Source organism: Salvelinus alpinus, chromosome 28, assembly GCF_045679555.1.
Source record: "Salvelinus alpinus chromosome 28, SLU_Salpinus.1, whole genome shotgun sequence".
In the NCBI taxonomy this organism is placed as follows: Eukaryota; Metazoa; Chordata; class Actinopteri; order Salmoniformes; family Salmonidae; genus Salvelinus; species Salvelinus alpinus.
In genome coordinates, this window is record NC_092113.1 from 8,871,820 (window position 1) to 8,886,348 (window position 14,529).

The 14,529-nt window shown below is 45.5% G+C and overlaps 1 protein-coding gene across 2 annotated transcripts; it reads right to left on the minus strand.

Moving 5' to 3' along the window:
* Positions 1–1,333: 1,333 nt before the first annotated feature.
* LOC139557125 (rho-related GTP-binding protein Rho6-like) lies at positions 1,334–13,588 on the minus strand. 2 transcript variants are annotated; one of them, XM_071371505.1, is made up of 5 exons: positions 13,313–13,588; positions 12,284–12,371; positions 4,498–4,607; positions 4,175–4,309; positions 1,334–4,005 (listed from the first exon to the last, which is right to left on the minus strand). In XM_071371505.1, the coding sequence occupies exons 1-5, from the start codon at positions 13,430–13,432 to the stop codon at positions 3,760–3,762; spliced, it is 699 nt and encodes a 232-aa protein (XP_071227606.1). In that variant the 5' UTR covers positions 13,433–13,588; the 3' UTR covers positions 1,334–3,759. The 2 variants fall into 2 exon arrangements, with proteins under 2 accessions (XP_071227606.1, XP_071227605.1); XM_071371504.1 differs by lacking the exons at positions 12,284–12,371; positions 13,313–13,588 and adding an exon at positions 9,036–9,920.
* Positions 13,589–14,529: the final 941 nt, after the last annotated feature.

The following is a 14,529-nucleotide window of genomic DNA, read 5'->3' on the forward strand; positions in this document are numbered from 1 at the left end:
AGAGAGAGAGAAAGAGAGTGTTACTGAGGTCGGACACTGACCAGGGCAGTTCAGAGATGCTTGGATGTTTTTTAGTGCCGGGTTTGCCCAATAGGTCACTTCTGCAGTGAGCATTACCACAGGGTAATGGTACATGATTAAAATACTCAACCTGTATGTGTGCTTGTGTGTTTTTGGGGGGAGGGGTGGCACCAAGGCCATTGGAGCTATACACATTTTGGTTACATTTAGTTTCCACCATTTCAATTTTCAAATAATCTCAATATTATTTCATATCAGTAGACGCAGAGGCCAAACATACAGCAGCAGACTATTGAACCCTGGAACCAGGGATAAAACAATCATGTCACTCTTCTTTGAAGACAAAACACACAAATAGCTGTATCACTATCTATCCTACATTCCTTCACTGTAAGAACCTTGAAGTAAGCTTAGTTGACCCAACACCACTTTAATGTTATGGTTAAGACACACAAGGATTCATTGCAATGGATTTACCCTACATCATAGCTCAAAGTAAAGCTGAAATACAATGCATCGATATACTTTTCTATTTACCAAACCGCGTAATGTTATGAAGCTGCAATCTTACTGAGGGCAACTTGTGTCTGCCATCACAGTATAGTAGAGCATGAAGTGTCTGAAGTGGTTTCTCTACAGGTGGATGTGATGCATTAACGTAATAGCCCTGTTAGCGCTCTAATAGCCAAAATGATGTCCTTCTGAGCTGCAGTGTGAGGATCATTCATATAATTACAGCTCTCAGTGTCACCGGTGCTCATGTTGTTTTTCGGTTAAAGATGATCAAATTGGGCATTTAATGTGGACTAAATTACAACACCCCTCAGCAATTTGATCACTTATGCCCCGGTACTATTAGGCTGATCCTTCTAGTCCTAGCACGTGGGTATCATCCGTTAACATCTCAAAGTATGCCCAAAGGTAAGAGGCAATTAGCTATATTTGTGAATGGCTTTTAACGCTGAAGTTATTCTATATGGCTCACGTTTTACCGCAACATCTTCATTAACTTCAAGGACGTGATTTTAGCCAAAGACTCCTCAACAGAAGTAAGATAAGAGCTTGATGAGCCCGACAGGGCTGCTAGTGCCCAAGAGTCTTCCTCATCACAGGGAGTGTGATGGTGCCTTTGAGGGTGTAGCTACCTGTTCAAGTGTCATACTGTATGTTATGTTGATAACACTTTACTTATGGCACCACCCCATCACATGTTATAATGCCTCATAAACATTCAAAACAACTTATAGATGTTGCTTTCCCCCATACGGCCCACCAAACCTTAACCCCACAAAAACTCTGAAACATCTGAGAGTATGATGAACAAAAGCAAACTTTATTCAGAACCCGACAGAAAAAGGACGGACCGAAATCTCAGTGTCCGTTCAAATGAAAAATGTCAAAAATAAAAATGACAACATTAAGCAATACAGTATTTCATTAATAAATGAAGGTCAAGCCATTTTACATATCCCAAACGCTTTGTTTCGTTTCAACGTCGTTCTTTTTGGAGCTTTCAAATGGCATATAAAGCAGGATAAGTACAACCAGACATGGTCTGTTCTTAGTAAAGGGGTGGGAGCGGACCCCACTGTAACATGAAGGCTGGGTATTCAGTCAAAATGACTTTTGTTTGAACAGTGTATCAGTAACCGCATCAGTAACAGTGTATCACTGCTAAAAAATAGTGTTTTGGTTGGAACTCAGTTTGGAAAGGTACTCACTTTGCTTTTTGAAAATCCCTGTGTTGTTCTTACACCTGCCACTGAGCTGCCACTGAGCTGCCACTTAGTTCGGAGGCTTCAAATTAGGTTTTTCAGATCTTTTTCAGCAGTGTACTACTGACTGAAATGTCCAGCCGTCACCTTAGTAGTGGTCTCTGTCTGGTGCTACAAATGAAATGGTGAGGAGCCCAGTTGAAAAGCCCTCTTTCTTTTCTCCCAGAGACAGGAACTGCATCCCAGTCACCGCAGCCCTGCTCACGCCTGCCCCTGCTCGCACTGTTGCTAAGCAACACGTTCAATTCCAGTGTTCTGTATGTCCAAACAGGTCAGAGCTCCTGTCAGTGCAAACAAATCATGAAGTCCTCCGTTAGCTGAGCCGTAGACAGCTCCTAATACAAGATGACGTCAGGAAGTACAACAACAAAAACAGCAGAGACAACAATAAACAGTTAAAGAAGGACTGGGCAGAAAGCAGATTTCAAATGAGAAGAAAACCAAAAAAAATTAAATTAAATTATACTTAAAAGATTTGAATACAAAGCAGACAAAAATGGAAAAATAACTTTCTTCAGACAGGACCAGCCTGTTAGTTCTGTTTCGGCTCATTCCAACCCATCCCACCCCCACCCCTTACCACACCCAGGACTCTTTACCCCATCTACATTTCTTAAGCTCTTCTTCACACGGTATGAATGAGATACCCAGCTTTGTAAAGGCCTTGATCCTGTACTATCATGACTAGCCACACTACAAGAACGACGACTCCAGAGAGTCTCGTCTCAGGTGACCAATCGCGGAGCAAGGAGACTTCTCTTTAAGCCCAGTGTTGACAATGACATGATCAGCTTATCCCTGCCACCGGTAAGCTTCTTGAGGCGTAGTGAGTGAGCTCTTGACTCTTTCAATGCTACGGTTAAAAGCTCATAGTGAAGGACGATTTACCTTTTATGTGTTACGTTAGCGCAAGGTCAGAGGATTTAAGAATGATCCAAATGAGGCTTAGAGGAACCAGGGGGGACTCTTCTCCTTTGAGTAAATCAAATATCAAAGACTATTAGACAGTATAAGTGGCCTTATAAATATCACCCCACTCCATGAACGTCTGAAGTTAAACACCTTGAGATGAAGAAGAGAGTGGTCGAACTAAAGGAGGAAGAAAAACAAGTCTCTCTATCATCCTCTGTTTTCTTTTTCTTCTCTCAGCACAGCATGTCCTCCGTCTTACTGTTAATGGCCCGTGTGAATGTTGAGTCACATAAGCACTCCTTCAGACGTGCACTCGCTCAGTCTATCCTCCCCACTACCTCTTTTAAGAGCGGTGTGCTTGCCATATCCCTCCCCCAGACTCTGTTTCATTGCTGACAGATTCAATGTCCTAAAATAAATACTGTAGAGGTCGCCATGGAAATAATTAATTTAAGGCCCACTCTCTCACCCCCCCCCCCCCCCCCCCCCAGTTGCGTTACACTGGGTACTCTGGGTACCGTTCCCTCTCATTGCCAGGAATGTAGAGGTGGCCACCTCATCCTTTTTTTTTAGCAAAGATCCCATTTTAACGTTAACATTTACAAGTTTAATTTAGGGCAAGGATGATGGATGGGATGGTACACACATCAACATTACAAAGAGGTGAGCTGTGTTTACAATTGATGTTTTCTTATATCATTTCGCTCTCACTGTCATTATAAAAGGAAGTCTGCACTAACCTATGCTGGTGAGGTGTGTGTGTCTGTGTGCGTGTGTGTGTGTGTGTGGGTCTGTTGTGTATGTGTTTGTGGGGGATGGAGGGGGGGGGGTCATGAAGAAGACCAGTATATACTACACAGAGTAAACCATGGAGGGGTAGCAGTCTTTTTAAAGAGGGCCGTCAGTGGGGGTGGGGAGGATGTTTGGGGAGGCCAGAGGGATTAAAGAGAAACCCCTTCCTTCCCTTCCCCACCCCGCACCCCCCTTTATCCTCTGGACCGGTCAATGGAGTGCCTCTCTGGCCACCACTGTCTGGGTTCTACTCCCTTCCTCACATGATGGAGCAGCCCTTGGCCTTGTCCTTGCCGAAGGTGGAGGAGAGGAGGTCAGACTTGCCGGGCAGAAAGAGGAGTCTCTTGGAGAGGCGTCGGGCAGGGCTGGGCTTGGTGGAGGGCTGCAGCTTGTTGATGCAGGCCAGGGCTGCAGTACGGAACACACTGTGGATGCTCTTCTCTGAGGTGAAGGCTGAACACTCCAGGTAGGCCTCCGCACCTAGTTGCTTGGCCATGGAGGACCCCTGCAACACGATGGGGAAGAACAGGAGTGAGATGGGGGGAGAGAGAGAGAGAGAGAGAGAGAGAGAGAGAGAGAGAGAGAGAGAGAGAGAGAGAGAGAGAGAGAGAGAGCGAGAGAGAGCGAGAGAGAGCGCGTGAGAGAGAGAAAGGGAGAAAGAGAGAAAGACTCACTTGCTCATGTGAGATGGGTGTCTGCTTCTGATTGGACAGCTCCATAAGCGTGCACACGTCCGTGCGCAGGTCTGTTTTACAGCCTATCAGGAGGATGCGTGTGCTGGGACAGAAATCCAGGATCTCTGTCTTCCACTGCAATGAAAAGGACATGTGACTGTTATAAGGCTGTTATAATGTATCATAACCACAGCTGTAATGTACATGGTACACAGAGAGCATGATCACGATGATTGTGACGATAACAAGGAGGAGGAGGAGGAGGAAGAAGAAATTGACAACAGCAATGACGATGATGACGATCACAATGACAAGAGCCTTACCTTTTTCAGTGCACCGTCAAATGAGTCTGGACGGCTGATGTCGAAACAGAGGAGCACAGCGTCTGAGTCGCTGTAGCACAGGGGTCTGACGTTATCGTAGTATGGAGAGCCTGTAGGGTCAAACAGATCGGCTGGGGTCAGTCACAGGGCTTTCGAAAGGACAGTACCAAACGAATGAGACTCCACTAGTTGCAATAAGAATGATTCGTACCAGAACAGTATAAAGACTAGTGATGGGAAAAGAAAACAATTTGATACAGTTACATATTGGGATATTATTTTTGACTGAATATCGTATCATTTTGACAATATTGCAATATTATTTTTGTGCTAGTTTGTTGTAGCTGCACCAAAACTCAAGTATTTTTCCTTCATAGCTTGTTCTTCATCTTCTTTGTAAATAGGGAGCCAATTTGTTTTCAGCACTTTCCATGACTGATCGTTTTCTCATGGATCTCTCGTCCCTCTGCAGCGGACATATGGTGTGCAATGTATTTGGAACATCGAATCGCAATAAAATCAGCGTATCGAATTGCAATACACGTAGAATTGTGAGAATCCCAGTAAGCATCGTATCCGGGCACTTAAGTATCATGATAATATCGGATCGTGATGTCCCTGGGGCAACGTTCATCCCTACTAAAGACCAAGAATGAGGAGTGTTAGGTGCTTGGTGTATTGTAGGTTTGGGTGCTGGGATACTATAGTAAAGGCCAGGGCTGGGTGCAGGGATGCTATAGGCTAACGATGGCTGCTGGGTGCTGTCAGACAAAGATGCTTGAGCACTGCTCTCAGACTATTAACACAAGGAGTCTGTCCCCCCACACAGCACAGGACACCACCCACTTCCCCCCGGTAACTACGGCAACAGCCTTGGTAGACAATGCTTGAATCCAACCCTCTATTATACCCCCCCCCCCCCCCCCCCCCACTGTACCCGAACCATTCTCCACACACACACACACACACACACTCCAATTTTCTTCCTCCCTCACCCTCGGATCTACAGTAAGTCATTTCACTAAAGCCCCACGCCTTCCCACTCAGTAGAAGAACTCGCCAATAAATCAAATGAACACACAAGCAGACAAACACACACACACACACACACACAGAGAGAAAGAGTAAGAGAGAGCCACAGTGCACTATAACTCTATCCCAATCACACCCCTGCGTTACCCAAAGGGTTTATATTGAACTCTTTGTCTGTGCAGAAATCCCACTTGAAATCAGATAGGAGAAATGAAGATCTCTCTATCAAGGGAGAACCTTTCATAGATGGTTGTTCTACGAGTGTATCATGTATGAAGCAACACACTGACATGATTCAGAACACACACTGTATGTATGTACAACGTCGTTAGAAAAAAAGCCAATGCTTCTCGTGTTACACATTGAAGACAACTGCGAAGAAAATCTGTGCGTGAGCATTGTGTGTGTGTGTGTGTGTGTGTGTGTGTGTGTGTGTGTGTGCGTGCGTGCGTGCGTGCGTGCGTGTGTGTGCGCGTGTGTGCGCGTGTGTGTGTGTGCGCATGTGTGTGTGTGCGTGTGTGTGTGCGGGCCTATACATCGAAGTGTAAAAATCAAATCAAATCAAATTTTATTAGTCACATACACATGGTTAGCAGATGTTAATGCGAGTGTAGCGAAATGCTTGTGCTTCTAGTTCCGACAATGCAGTAATAACCAACAAGTAATCTAACCTAACAATTCCACTACTACCTTATACACACACACAAGTGTAAAGGGATGAAGAATATGTACATAAAGATATATGAATGAGTGGTGGTACAGAACGGCATGGCAAGATGCAGTAGATGGTATAGAGTACGGTATATACATATGAGATGAGTACTGTAGGGTATGTAAACATAAAGTGGCATAGTTTAAAGTGGCTAGTGGTACATGTATTACATAAAGATGGCAAGATGCAGTAGATGATATAGAGTACAGTATATACATATGAGATGGGTAATGTAGGGTATGTAAACATTATATTAAGTGGCATTGTTTAAAGTGGCTAGTGGTACATTTTTACATAATTTCCATCAATTCCCATTTTTAAAGTGGCTGGAGTTGAGTCAGTATGTTGGCAGCGGCCGCTAAATGTTAGTGGTGGCTGTTTAACAGTCTGATGGCCTTGAGATAGAAGCTGTTTTTCAGTCTCTCGGTCCCTGCTTTGATGCACCTGTACTGACCTCGCCTTCTGGATGATAGCGGGGTGAACAGGCAGTGGCTTGGGTGGTTGTTGTCCTTGATGATCTTTATGGCCTTCCTGTGACATCGGGTGGTGTAGGTGTCCTGGAGGGCAGGTAGTTTGCCCCCGGTGATGCGTTCTGCAGACCTCACTACCCTCTGGAGAGCCTTACGGTTGTGGGCGGAGCAGTTGCCGTACCAGGCGGTGATACAGCCCGACAGGATGCTCTCGATTGTGCATCTGTAGAAGTTTGTGAGTGCTTTTGGTGACAAGCCGAATTTCTTCAGCCTCCTGAGGTTGAAGAGGCGCTGCTGCGCCTTCTTCACAACGCTGTCTGTGTGGGTGGACCAATCCAGTTTGTCCGTGATGTGTACACCGAGGAACTTAAAACTTTCCACCTTCTCCACTACTGACCCGTCGATGTGGATAGGGGGGTGCTCCCTCTGCTGTTTCCTGAAGTCCACAATCATCTCCTTTGTTTTGTTGACGTTGAGTGTGAGGTTATTTTCCTGACACCACACTCCGAGGGCCCTCACCTCCTCCCTGTAGGCCGTCTCGTCGTTGTTGGTAATCAAGCCTACCACTGTAGTGTCATCCGCAAACTTGATGATTGAGTTGGAGGCGTGCATGGCCACGCAGTCGTGGGTGAACAGGGAGTACAGGAGAGGGCTCAGAACGCACCCTTGTGGGGCCCCAGTGTTGAGGATCAGCGGGGTGGAGATGTTGTTACCTACCCTCACCACCTGGGGGCGGCCCGTCAGGAAGTCCAGGACCCAGTTGCACAGGGCGGGGTCGAGACCCAGGGTCTCGAGCTTGATGACGAGTTTGGAGGGTACTATGGTGTTAAATGCTGAGCTGTAATCGATGAACAGCATTCTCACATGGGTATTCCTCTTGTCCAGATGGGTTAGGGCAGTGTGCAGTGTGGTTGCGATTGCGTCGTCTGTGGACCTATTGGGTCGGTAAGCAAATTGGAGTGGGTCTAGGGTGTCCGGTAGGGTGGAGGTGATATGGTCCTTGACTAGTCTCTCAAAGCACTTCATGATGACGGAAGTGAGTGCTACGGGGCGGTAGTCGTTTAGCTCAGTTACCTTAGCTTTCTTGGGAACAGGAACAATGGTGGCCCTCTTGAAGCATGTGGGAACAGCAGACTGGGATAAGGATTGATTGAATATGTCCGTAAACACACCAGCCAGCTGGTCTGCGCATGCTCTGAGGACGCGGCTGGGAATGCCGTCTGGGCCTGCAGCCTTGCGAGGGTTAACACGTTTAAATGTTTTACTCACCTCGGCTGCAGTGAAGGAGAGCCCGCAGGTTTTGGTAGGGGGCCGTGTCAGTGGCACTGTATTGTCCTCAAAGCGGGCAAAAAAGTTGTTTAGCCTGTCTGGGAGCAAGACATCCTGGTCCGCGACGGGGCTGGTTTTCTTTTTGTAATCCGTGATTGACTGTAGACCCTGCCACATACCTCTTGTGTCTGAGCTGTTGAATTGCGACTCGATTTTGTCTCTGTACTGGGACTTAGCCTGTTTGATTGCCTTGCGGAGAGAATAGCTACACTGTTTGTATTCGGTCATGCTTCCGGTCACCTTGCCCTGGTTAAAAGCAGTGGTTCGCGCTTTCAGTTTCACGCGAATGCTGCCGTCAATCCACGGTTTCTGGTTTGGGAATGTTTTAATCGTTGCTGTGGGTACGACATCGTCAATGCACTTCCTAATGAACTCGCTCACCGAATCAGCATATTCGTCAATATTGTTGTTGGACGCAATGCGGAACATATTCCAATCCGCGTGATCGAAGCAGTCTTGAAGCGTGGATTCAGATTGGTCGGACCAGCGTTGAACAGACCTGAGCGCGGGAGCTTGTTGTTTTAGTTTCTGTTTGTAGGCTGGAATCAACAAAATGGAGTCGTGGTCAGCTTTTCCGAAAGGGGGGCGGGGGAGGGCCTTATATGCGTCGCGGAAATTAGTATAACAATGATCTAGGGTTTTTCCAGCCCTGGTAGCACAATCGATATGCTGATAGAATTTAGGGAGTTTTGTTTTTAGATTAGCCTTGTTAAAATCCCCAGCTACGATGAATGCAGCCTCAGGGTGTGTGGTTTCCAGTTTACAAAGAGTCAGATAAAGTTCGTTCAGGGCCATCGATGTGTCTGCTTGGGGGGGAATATATACGGCTGTGATTATGATTGAAGAGAATTCCCTTGGTAGATAATGCGGTCGACATTTGATTGTGAGGAGTTCTAGATCAGGTGAACAGAATGACTTGAGTTCCTGTGTGTTGTTATGATGATCACACCACGTCTCGTTAATCATAAGGCATACCCCCCCGCCCCTCTTCTTACCAGAAAGATGTTTGTTTCTGTCGGCGCGATGCATGAAGAAACCAGCTGGCTGCACCGACTCCGTTAGCGTCTCTTGAGTTAGCCATGCTTCCGTGAAGCAGAGCACGTTGCAATCCCTGATGTCTCTCTGGAATGCTACCCGTGCTCGGATTTCATCAACCTTATTGTCAAGAGACTGGACATTGGCGAGTAGTATGCTAGGGAGTGGAGCGCGATGTGCCCGTCTCCGAAGCCTGACCACGAGACCGCCTCGTTTGCCCCTTTTACGGCGTCGCACAGGGTCGCCGGCTGGGATCAGATCCATTGTATTGGGTGGAAGGCAAAACACTGGATCCGTTTCGGGAAAGTCATATTCCTGGTAGGAACGATGATGAGTTGACGTTAATCGTATATTCAGTAGTTCCTCCCGACTGTATGTAATGAAACCTAAGATTACCTGGGGTACCGATGTAAGAAATAACACATAAAAAAACAAAATACTGCATATTTTCCAAGGAACGCGAAGCGAGGCGGCCATCTCTTTTCGGCGCCGGAAGAGTATGCTAGTATGTTAGTGTTGCAAAGGGAGGTCCCTGTGCTCAAAACAGACGCTTGACTGAATGTCCGTCCTCTGTTGTGTACCCTCATCGCTTACCGCACCAGCAACAGATTCAATTTCCTCTCCCTGCTTCTCAACCTACTCCGGAAACGTATGAAACACGAACTCAACCAGGTAAGAATGGATTAAGAAAAGCTTCATCTGTGGATGTACGACCTACGTACGCCTCTATGGGTAGTGTCAAATGCATTTGGATGATATAGTATTCCCTCCTGCTACTGTCAGCCTGACACCGTCTTCAGATCCAATCCATTATTAATAGCCTAACAAACGCTCTCATGTGAGGGAGACAATTGTCTGACGTTCACAGGGAATGACTGTATGAACAGTCAAGTGTGGAAAGGCAAGAAACGAGGCAACTGAATAGTAGCGATTTGACTTGTTTTTCCAGTAGGTGACAATGCCAGCATTTGGCAGAGAGGAGCCCAGGGTGATGCAACACTGGGGAAACAGACATGATGATGGCTCTGAGCCCTGGAGCTGAGAGAGGACACAAGCCATGATACACCCCCCACACACACCTCCCCTCCCTGGACGTGGACTCACACACACAACACTGGGAGAAGGAGGAGTCTAAAAAAACGAATGATAAACTATTTGCTTGTTGATGGAGGCTGGAGAGGCAGAGGGAAAGAGAACTAACGGAGCATCTCACTTTGAGTCCGGTCACTGTGAGAGAGACGGTGAGAACAGGCAGCCGCAGAGCTCGATCATGAACTCAGAGAGGAGCGGCAGGGGGAATCGTTAGGCACAGCAACTCTGTTACACAACAACACACAAAACAACACAGCCCACTCCACAGCAAAGCACAGGCTGCAGCCTGACCCTAAGGGACCCTCTGCCTCTCTTCACACACCCTCAGCCAAGGAAAATAAAGAAATAACATGAGAATAAGAGCAATCTCAGAGAAAATAATGATATGGCTGTTCATGGTTTAATCATCAACAGCTAGGCTTTCTCTCTCTCTCTCTCTCTCCCCCCACAGACCATCAGTAAACATGATAATAGCGATATATGTATAATCACCAACTTTAGTAATAGTACAATCAGAGAAAACCTTGGTGTGGCCATGAACGACAAGAGCACTGCCAGGATAGGACGTTAGAGAGATAGACACAGAGCTCAGATAGATAGAAGCGACTAGACTGTTTTGTGGGGGAAAATAAAGGTGGGAAGAGCTGGGCAGAGCTTTAAAACAAGGTGTGAAAAATGTATATGGTAATTATGTAACGGGACTTTCGCTATGGAGTGGACGAGCATCCAGCTCGGTCCATCTCTTTTGAAGTGAAACAGACAAAGCGAAAGAATGGAATCCTGTGATGTTTTCTCTTATATACGGCATTTTGTACACGCTTCCCGCTGGGCACAGACGTCAATTCAACGTCTATTCCACATTGGGTTCGACATCAGCCGCCCAGACTCATTAGACGGTGCACTGAAAAAGGTAAGGACCTTGTCATTGGGATTGCATCATCATCATTGTTGCACGCACGCACGAACACACACACACACACACACACACACACTATTCCCACCACTCATGCAGAGGCAACCCCCTGGCCAATGAACCCCCCCCCCCCTCTGCACAACTGAACTCCATGGAGCCCAATCAGAAATCCCCGTGGTAGAGGTTAATCATAGCAGCCCAACAACATGGAACTGGTTGTGTTCTGTTGATCATGTTCACCAGTTTCAAGATGTAGAAGGATCACCACAACACTGTGTGTGTGTGTGTGTGTGTGTGTGTGTGTGTGTGTGTGTGTGTGTGTGTGTGTGTGTGTGTGTGTGTGTGTGTGTGTGTGTGTGTGTGTGTGTGTGTGTGTGTGTGTGTGTGTGTGTCCGCTATAGGTGTCATATTTGATGTAGAGCCGACAAGTTATTAGACATTCCTCTAGTAAGGGGGTAGGTGGCGAAAGGGTGATATATTTGTCTCCTGGGAATGAGATCACTGTAGTGCCAAATGAATTAGGCCTACGTCATTCTATGCCTTCTAAAGATAAATCGAAGGGAGAGGAGACCGAAACAGAGAACAGGCAGGCACACAAATGGTCATTTGCATTCAAATGTTGTGTCACCTCTGTCTGAGAAAAAGGCCTTCCTCCACGAACTTCTCAGACCTCAGCAGCCTACCACATCACTACCTGTGATAAGCAGCAGGACAACAGTACTGTATAAAAGGTTCAACAGATCGCTATCTTAAAGGTAAACAATAACAAACAACTAACAACCATCCAGTATACACTATGATGCTAAATAAGACCGTGAGACAATGGCCAATGGGCCTTTAGTTAGCCTACTGTTGGTTACGCAAACTCTCTGATTGCATTGTTTTCAGGGCGGGTGGGAAAGGAAATGTTAAACTGTAAAGAAATTACAAGTCAGGTTTTACAGCATAATTAGTCTGAGAACTTGAATGCTGAGACACATTTCAAATGGCGTGCTTTTGGACTTGAACTTAATTTCACGCATCAAAAACCTCCTGCACTATATCTACAGGTAGAGCATCTTGTATAGAGAGACATGACACACTATAACCTTTGTTATAAGACGTTATTAAGGCTTATTATACCTGGATATGCTCAAATCCATGCTTCAATTACTGTACGGTATATTGGATGTACGCACGGAGAGTGCAGAGTGTAACGCTCACCTGATGTGTCCCAGAGACTGAGCTCTACGCGCTGCTCCTCCAGCTCCAGACACGCTGTGTAGTTCTCGAATACTGTTGGAACATATGTCTGTGGATACAGAAAGGAGCGAGTTCATTAGCTACGCATTATAATACGGTCAGTCATTGTGAAACAGTCACCCCAGTAATCATCAGCCGTATTAGATTGACACATAATGATCATCCCAGTCTGTGGCTGCTGTGCTGTCTGTCTGACCAAATAAGGCATCTGAACAGTTTTACTGTTTAGAAAGGAAAACATTTTATACATCTAGTCCTGCCCCTTGGTATTTGGACCTATTCATTTGTATGTGTATTGAAGTAGGCTAAAGTGTAGTATTTTGGTCCCATATTCCTGCACTACGTTAAGCATGTGACTCTACAAACTTGTTGGATGCATTTGCAGTTTGTTTTGGTTGTGTTTTTGATTATGTTGTTCCCAATACAAAAAATGAACCGTGATTAAATCACGTATTGTGTGATTTTGGAGTCACTTTTACTGTAAACAAGAATAGAATATGTTTCTGAACACTTCTACATTCATGTGGATGGTACCATTATTACGAATAATCATGAACGAATCGTGAATAATGCTTTCATGACTCCAACAGGACACAATACATTATTTTATCACCATTCATTTCTATTGGGAACAACATAATCTGAAACACAACCAAAGCCAACTGCAAATGCATCCAACAAGATTGTACAGTGAGCTCTACGCGCTATGCACTCCATTTGAAATTAAGCACCATTTGAAATTTCTCTCAACATTGAAGTTCTCAGAGGAATTGTACTGACTTGCATATCCTTTCCGGTTTACTCAATCTTTCCTCAAGCACAGAAAACAATGCAATATTAAACTTCTATTCGTTATTATCATAGAATTAGAATGACGTTTCTATGGCTATTGTCATCTCTTCATAGTCTGTGTATGTAGCCTATCCCGCGTGCATTTAGGATATGGGTATTATAATCCAGTCAAATGTGCCAGGTGTAGACATTGCATACCTCAGGATAGGAATCCTTGGCAAGGACTTGCAACATCGCCGTTTTTCCGCATTGAACATCCCCAACCAACACCAGTTTACATCTCGCCACCAGAGGCTGGGTAAGTCTCCTTTCCTTCATTGTGAATACGATTTGGTTGACGAACACAATAAATTGATATGCGAAAGAAAAACACGTGTAAATCCTCAGTCAGTTATCAGTGCATTCCGCCGGGATGCTGTACAGTACACCTTCGATGACGCTTGCTGCCAGCGGTATGCGCTGAGTTATGAAGCTGCTGAACTTTATATTGTCGCGCCAGCCAATGAAAATGAGCGTCCTGCTCATTGTTGCGCAGCATGCGTTTTGGACCGCATAGGCTATGCAAGATCAGGGTTGGTAGTCAGTCAACTTTGTTCTAAACTATTCAATTGCGCATAGTCTATCCCTGTCCAGTGCATGATGTGTAACAATGTTACTTCACCGCTTTACAAGCTTCAGTTCCATTTTATAGATTTGATTGACACCTTTATTTCACCCTAGCTCTCTATCTCTCTCACACACACACACACACACACACACACACACACACACACACACACACACACACACACACACACACACACACACACACACACACACACACACACACACACACACACACACACACACACACACATATATATATATATATAGACATACACACACACATATATATATATATAGACATACACACACACATACACAGACCAAATCATCTGAAGGAACCCTTCCATGAATAAATCAATGGAAAGTACCTGCTCACTTCTTCATGCCCAGCAGGTAGCTTTTTTCTGCATAGATTTATACGAAAAATGCTGTTGTGTGGATTTCGAAAACAATGTTTCCTGACAGTAAAACGCTTATCTGAACTCAAAGTTCACGGGATCACAGCCTTGGCAAGCAACTTTGGAAAGTGTTGCCTACCCTTGTGGCTTCACAGACACGTGTGGACCCAACTCCACTACTTATATTTCACCCCGATCTTGAACAGGATTTTAAAAATGAAGAAGAATTACACTTAGTATATGTCTTCTCATCAAGTTCTATGCATTTGGCAGGAAACCAATCATATGAACAGAGAAAATGCCCTATGTAACAGAGATGGAGTATGCAATGACTGACTGGGTGCAATGTGCAGGTGCAGCCAGTGTGCTGAAAAACATGTTTGTGTGGGAGTGTGTCATCAGTGTGTGTGT